The sequence below is a fragment of the Oratosquilla oratoria genome, chromosome 27, assembly GCF_046742065.1.
Source record: "Oratosquilla oratoria isolate Oo_2021 chromosome 27, ASM4674206v1, whole genome shotgun sequence".
NCBI classification, from domain to species: domain Eukaryota; kingdom Metazoa; phylum Arthropoda; class Malacostraca; order Stomatopoda; family Squillidae; genus Oratosquilla; species Oratosquilla oratoria.
Genome location: NC_134803.1, coordinates 43,816,405 through 43,823,016, shown reverse-complemented (window position 1 = coordinate 43,823,016; position 6,612 = coordinate 43,816,405). Strand labels below are relative to the sequence as shown.

The window sequence follows — 6,612 nt, the reverse complement described above, 5'->3', positions numbered from 1 at the left end:
GAGGTGGGGAGAAGTGGAGAGGTGGGGAGAAGTGGAGAGGTGGGGAGAAGTGGAGAGGTGGGGAGAAGTGGAGAGGTGGGGAGAAGTGGAGAGGTGGGGAGAAGTGGAGAGGTGGGGAGAAGTGGAGAGGTGGGGAGAAGTGGAGAGGTGGGGAGAAGTGGAGAGGTGGGGAGAAGTGGAGAGGTGGGGAGAAGTGGAGAGGTGGGGAGAAGTGGAGAGGTGGGGAGAAGTGGAGAGGTGGGGAGAAGTGGAGAGGTGGGGAGAAGTGGAGAGGAAGGGAGGTGTGGAGTGGCGGAGTGGAGTGGAGGAGTGGAGGGGAGGAATGAAAGAGTGGAGGAATAGAGGAGTGCGGAGAGTTTCTAGGATACTTCGTAAGTGGTGATTATATAGAATGATGGTAGCAAGGGGGTGGGGGAGTGGAGCGATGGAGATTTCTTAAATATCACTTGATGATTTTATTAAACAACAACTCCTTATTTCATTCCTCAATTTCCTCGGCACATTCCTCACACCCTCACATTCCTCACACAGAGCAACTCACGCTACTACAATGACTCTGTGTCCTTAATGTACTCCCCATAGCCTCCACCCAACTCCCCGTGGTATCCAACTCCTCAATCCACTCCTTATCCCACTCCACACCCTCATGACAATCCACCCTTGCAATTTCCCACATATCCTCAAATACATCCTCAAATACATCCTCCCATAAGGCTTCCGCCTCCTCCTCATCTTCAGTTTCCTCATCTTCCTCTTCTTCTAACTCTTCATCCTCTACCTGCTTTTTGTCCTCTTCCTCATCTTCCTTTTCATTTTCTTTCTCATCTTCATTTTCATTTTTTTCCTCATCTTCCTTTTCATTTTCTTCCTCCTCTTCTTCCTCCTCTTCTTCTTCCTTCTCTTCTTCCTCCTCTTCTTCCTTCTCTTCTTCCTCCTCTTCTTCCTTCTCTTCTTCCTCCTCTTCCTCTTCCTCTTCGTCCTCTTCCTCTTCCTCTTCGTCCTCTTCCTCTTCCTCCTCTTCGTCCTCTTCCTCTTCTTCGTCTTCGTCCTCATCTTCTTCATCGTCCTCATCTTCTTCATCGTCCTCATCTTCTTCATCGTCCTCATCTTCTTCATCGTCCTCATCTTCTTCATCGTCCTCATCTTCCATTTCTTCCTCTTTCCTAAACTCTTCCTCTTCATCATACTCTTCCTCATCCTCCACCGGTTCTTCCATTTCTTCCACCTCTCTCTCCTCACAGTCCCCAAACAAGGGAGGGACAGTTGGAATCCTGAAAATAAAAAAATTACTCTCTTAAGACTAGGATAGGTTAGGGGGAAGAGGAGAAGAGAGGAGTTTGGGAGGAAGGGGGAAGAGGGAAGAGGGGAAGAGAGGGGGTTGGGAGGAAGGGGTGGAAGTTGGGGGAAGGGGGAGGTTGTAAGGGGTAGAAATTAGGGGAAGGGGAGAGGTTGATGAAAGAAAGGAGGTTCGTGTAAAGAAGTGAAGGTTGAGGGAAGAAAGGAGGTTGAGCGAAGAAAGGAGGTTGAGCGAAGAAAGGAGGTTGAGCGAAGAAAGGAGGTTGAGCGAAGAAAGGAGGTTGAGCGAAGAAAGGAGGTTGAGCGAAGAAAGGAGGTTGAGCGAAGAAAGGAGGTTGAGGGAAGAAAGGAGGTTGAGGGAAGGGATGGGGTTGGAGTTTAAAAAGAGGTTGAGGAAGGGGATATGTTCGGATAAAGGGGTGAAATTGAAAGTTGTGAAATTGGGGGAAAGTTGTGAAACTGGGGGAAGTTGTGAAATTGGGGGAAAGTTGTGAAATTGGGGGAAAGTTGTGAAATTGGGAGAAAGGGGTGAAATTGGGAGAAAGGGGTGAAATTGGGAGAAAGGGGTGAAATTGGGAGAAAGGGGTGAAATTGGGAGAAAGGGGTGAAATTGGGAGAAAGGGGTGAAATTGGGAGAAAGGGGTGAAATTGGGAGAAAGGGGTGAAATTGGGAGAAAGGGGTGAAATTGGGAGAAAGGGGTGAAATTGGGAGAATGGGGTGAAATTGGGAGAATGGGGTGAAATTGGGAGAATGGGGTAGGTTTGGGGAAAGAGGTGAAATTGAGGGAAGGGAGGTTGGGGTTAGAAAGGAGATTAGGCAAAAGGAGTAGGTTGGAGGAAGGGGAGAGGTTGGAAGGAAGGGGGGAGGTTGGAAGGGGAGGAGGTTGGGAGGAAGGGGAGGAGGTTGGAAGGAAGGGGAGGAGGTTGGGAGGAAGGGGGGAGATTGGGAGGAAGAGGGGAGGTTGGGAGAAAGGGGGAGGTTGGGAGGAAGGGGGAGGTTAGAAGGAAGGGGGGAGGTTGGGAGGAAGGGGGAGGTTAGGAGGAAGGGGGGAGGTTAAGTGGAAGAGGGGAGGTTAGGAGGAAGAGGGGAGGTTAGGAGGAAGGGGGGAGGTTGGGAGGAAGGGGGTGAGGTCTGGGAGGAAGGGGGTGAGGTCTGGGTTGTGTGCAGTTGCTTTGTGGGACGTTTTATGGTCATAAATTCACCTCCAGTTGGTCTTGGCAAAGCAAAAATTCGAACTAAAACCAAATGAATGGACAAACAAATAACAAATGGACAAACATGTAAAAAAAAAAATATATATGAATAAACAATACATGCAAATACGCGAATGAATTGAAAAATAACCAGATATAGAAACGAATAAACCAAAGATAAAGAAAAACAAGACAAATACATACAGAAAAAACAAATATACAAACGAACTTAAACAAACGAACAAATACAAAAATGAATATAATAAACAAAAATCGAAGTTTTGAACACAGAGAGAGAGAGAGAGAGAGAGAGAGAGAGAGAGAGAGAGAGAGAGAGAGAGAGAGAGAGAGAGAGAGAGAGAGAGAGAGAGAGAGAGAGAGAGACTGAGCTACAGCCCCGGACTATAGATCCTTCAAAGGGGCAGACTGCGAAAGGAAGATCCGGAATGGACCGGAATGGACCGGAATAGACCGTATCCGGGCCCAGATAACGTTGAAGCGATTCCGGATGAGTATTGAGAATGAATGGATGGAAGAATGGATGAAAGAATGAATGAACGAATAAATGAATAAACAAATAAATATAACAAATAAAAAAGAAAAAGAAAATAAGAAATGAACAAATCAATAAGATAAATAGATAAATAGATAAACAAGTAAATAGATAAAGATCAGACGACCGCCAAAGATAACCAATCTGGTTTATGTCAAACCTAACCCAAGAAGGTAGGAGGGGGGAGGAGGGGAGGAGGGGGAGGAGTGGGAGGGGAGGAGGGGGAGGAGTGGGAGGGGAGGAGGGGGAGGAGGGGGAGGGGAGGAGAGGAGGGGGAGGAGGGAAAGGAGAGCTCGGGGGAGGAGGAGAGAGGGGGAGGGGAGAGAGGGGGAGGGGAGAGAGGGGGAGGGGAGAACGGGGGAGGGGGGAACGGGGGATGTTAGAAGGGGGAGAGGAGAACTGGGGAGGGGAGAACTGGGGAGGGGGGAACTGGGGAGGGGGGAACTGGGGAGGGGGGAACTGGGGAGGGGAGAACTGGGGAGGGGGGAACTGGGGAGGGGAGAACTGGGGAGGGGAGAACTGGGGAGGGGGGAACTGGGGAGGGAAGAACTGGGGATGCTAGAAGGGAGAGGGAGAAGGGGGTGAGAGAAGGGGGAGAGAGAAGGGGGAGGGGAGGAGAGGAGGGGGAGGGGGGAGGGGAGGAGAGGAGGGGGAGGGGGGAGGGGAGGAGAGGAGGGGGAGGGGGGAGGGGAGGAGGGGGAGGGGAGGAGGGGGAGGGGAGGAGAGGGAGGGGAGGGGAGGAGGGAGAGGGGAGAAGGGGGAGGGGAGGAGGGGGAGGGGAGAAGGGGGAGGGTAGAAGGGGGAGGGGAGAAAGGGGAGGGGAGAAATGGGGGACAAGGGGGGGACAAGGGGGGGACAAGGAGGTCAAGGGGGACAAGGGGAGGGGGGAAGGGGAGGGGAGAAGGGGGAGGGGAGAAGGGGAGGGGAGAAGGGGGAGGGGAGAAGGGGGAGGGAAGAAGGGGAGGGAAGAAGGGGGAGGGAAGAAGGGGGAGGGAAGAAGGGGGAGGGAAGAAGGGGGAGGGGAGAAAGGGGAGGGGAGAAAGGGGAGGGGAGAAAGGGGAGGGGAGAAGGGGGAGGGGAGAAGGGGGAGGGGAGAAGGGAAGGGGAGAAGGGGGAGGGGAGAAGGGGGAGGGGAGAAGGGGGAGGGGAGAAGGGGAGGGGAGAAGGGAAGGGGAGAAGGGAAGGGGAGAAGGGAAGGGGAGAAGGGAAGGGGAGAAGGGGGAGGGGAGAAGGGGGTGGGGAGAAGGGGGAGTCGCGAGAATGGAAGCCAGTAGTGGAACCCAGAAGTGGAACACGAGCGGTGGAACACGAGCAGTGGATCACGAGCAGTGGAACACGAGCGGCGGAACACGAGCGGCGGAACACGAGCGGCGGAACACGAGCGGCGGAACACGAGCGGCGGAACACGAGCGGTGGAACACGAGCGGTGGACTTCTGTTGCATGTGGAAGTGGGACGTGACAGCGGAGCGTGGGAGAGGATTTGAAAGTGGAGCGAGGAATAGAGAATGGAGGGAGGTGCGACACATGGGGGAGGGGAGATGGGGGCAGGAGAGGCGTGAGGGAGGGGGGCAGGAGAGGCGTGGGGGAAGGGGGGCAGGAGAGGTGGGGGAGGGGGGCAGGAGAGGTGGGGGAGGGGGGCAGGAGAGGTGGGGGAGGGGGGCAGGAGAGGTGGGGAGGGGGGAGGGGGGCAGGAGAGGTGGGGGAGGGGGGCAGGAGAGGTGGGGGAAGGGGGGCAGGAGAGGTGTGGGGGAGGGGGGCAGGAGAGGTGTGGGGGAGGGGGGCAGGAGAGGTGTGGGGGAGGGGGGCAGGAGAGGTGTGGGGGAGGGGGGTAGGAGAGGTGTGGGGGAGGGGGGCAGGAGAGGTGTGGGGGAGGAGGGCAGGAGAGGTGTGGGGAAAGGGGGGCAGGAGAGGTGGGGAGGGGGGCAGGAGAAATTGGTCGCAAAAGGGGGGGAAATGACTGACAGATTGCTGACATTACCACAGCGACGTCCCAGAACGACGATAAACGTCAGCGGTGAGGCTGACCTATCAGACACGATATCAGAGACAGTAACGTCAGAGGCACTGACGTCACTGTAGATATCACAATGACACCAGATATGACGTCAAAGGTGGTGACGTCAGAGCAGGCCCGGGCAGAACCTATATTCCCCGCGATCTTAGTCCTAAAACGTGATCGAATTTATATTCCTGACGATTAGCAAAGAACACTTACGAAACGCGTGACAAGGACGCGTTCGAGACACGACAAGGTCGTCTTTATCGGCGACGAGGACCACGACGTTCTCGTCGACCGACACGTTCGTCCGCGACACGTGTTCGAAGCGAACAGACGCGGTTCGAGTGTACGAGAATACAAAAAAATGTCAGTTTCTTCCTCAGCTGTGTACGAAACGAAAGATTCCACCATCCAAGTCCCAAATGAGAATTCAGCCCCTAATCTTGTTATGGAGATACGTCCGTACACCAGCACGTGTGCACCTGTGTGTACGCATGTGCACCCGCGTGCGCGTGTGCACCTGCGTGCGAGTGTGCACCTCTGTGTACGCGCGTGCACTTCTGCGTAAACGTGTGCACTTCTGTGCAAGCACGTGCACTTCAATACGCCTTCACTGAAAAGTCATGTGAGCAAGGAGAAGGAGGAAGAGGAGGGAGAGGAGGAGGAAGAGGAGGGAGAGGAGGAGGAAGAGGAGGAAGAGGAGGAAGAGGAGGGAGAGGAGGAGGAGGAGGAGGAAGAGGAGGGAGAGGAGGAGGAGGAGGAGGAAGAGGAGGAGGAGGAGGAGGAGGGAGAGGAGGAGGAGGAGGGAGAGGAGGGAGAGGAGGAGGAAGAGGGAGAGGAGGAGGAAGAGGAGGAGGAAGAGGAGGAGGAGATGGAGGAGAAGGATGAGGAGAAGGAGGACAAGGAGGAGAAGGAGGAGGAGAAGGAGGTGGTGGAGGAGGAGGAGAAGAAGGAGGAGGAGGAGGAGGAGGGAGAGGAGGAGGAAGAGGGAGAGGAGGAAGAGGAGGAGGAAGAGGAGGAGGAGATGGAGGTGAAGGATGAGGAGAAGGAGGACAAGGAGGAGAAGGAGGAGGAGAAGAAGGAGGTGGTGGAGGAGGAGGAAAAGGAAAAGGAGGAGGAGGAGGAAAAGGAAAAGGAGGAGGAGGAGGAGGGTGAGGAGGAGGAGGGTGAGGAGGAGGAGGGTGAGGAGGAGGGTGAGGAGGAGGAGGAGGGTGAGGAGGAGGAGGAGGAGGAGGAGGAGGAGGAGGAGGAGGAGGGTGAGGAGGAGGAGGAGGAGGAGGAGGAGGAGGAGGAGGAGGAGGAGGAGGAGAAGGAGGAGGAGGAGGAGAAGGAGGGTGAGGAGAAGGAGGGTGAGGAGAAGGAGGGTGAGGAGGAGGAGAGGAGGAGGGTGAGGGCGACGAGGAGGAGGGTGAGGAGGAGGAGGGTGAGGAGGAGAGGAGGAGGGTGAGGGTGACGAGGAGGAGGAGGGTGAGGAGGAGAGGAGGAGGGTGAGGGTGACGAGGAGGAGGGTGAGGAGGAGGTAGGAGTGCGTGGAGGGGGAGGGCGAGGAGAAAGGATAGTAGCTGTGGT

General features: G+C 55.3%; 1 protein-coding gene across 1 annotated transcript in view; it reads right to left on the bottom strand.

Moving 5' to 3' along the window:
- Nucleotides 1-286: 286 nt before the first annotated feature.
- LOC143039699 (uncharacterized) overlaps nucleotides 287-6,612 on the bottom strand; it is a 12,667-nt gene continuing 6,341 nt past the window's right edge. The window contains exon 2 of the mRNA XM_076209936.1: nucleotides 287-1,271. Within this exon, the coding sequence (XP_076066051.1) occupies nucleotides 524-1,271 (748 nt within the window). The 3' untranslated portion in view covers nucleotides 287-523. The remainder of the gene's footprint in view (nucleotides 1,272-6,612) is intronic.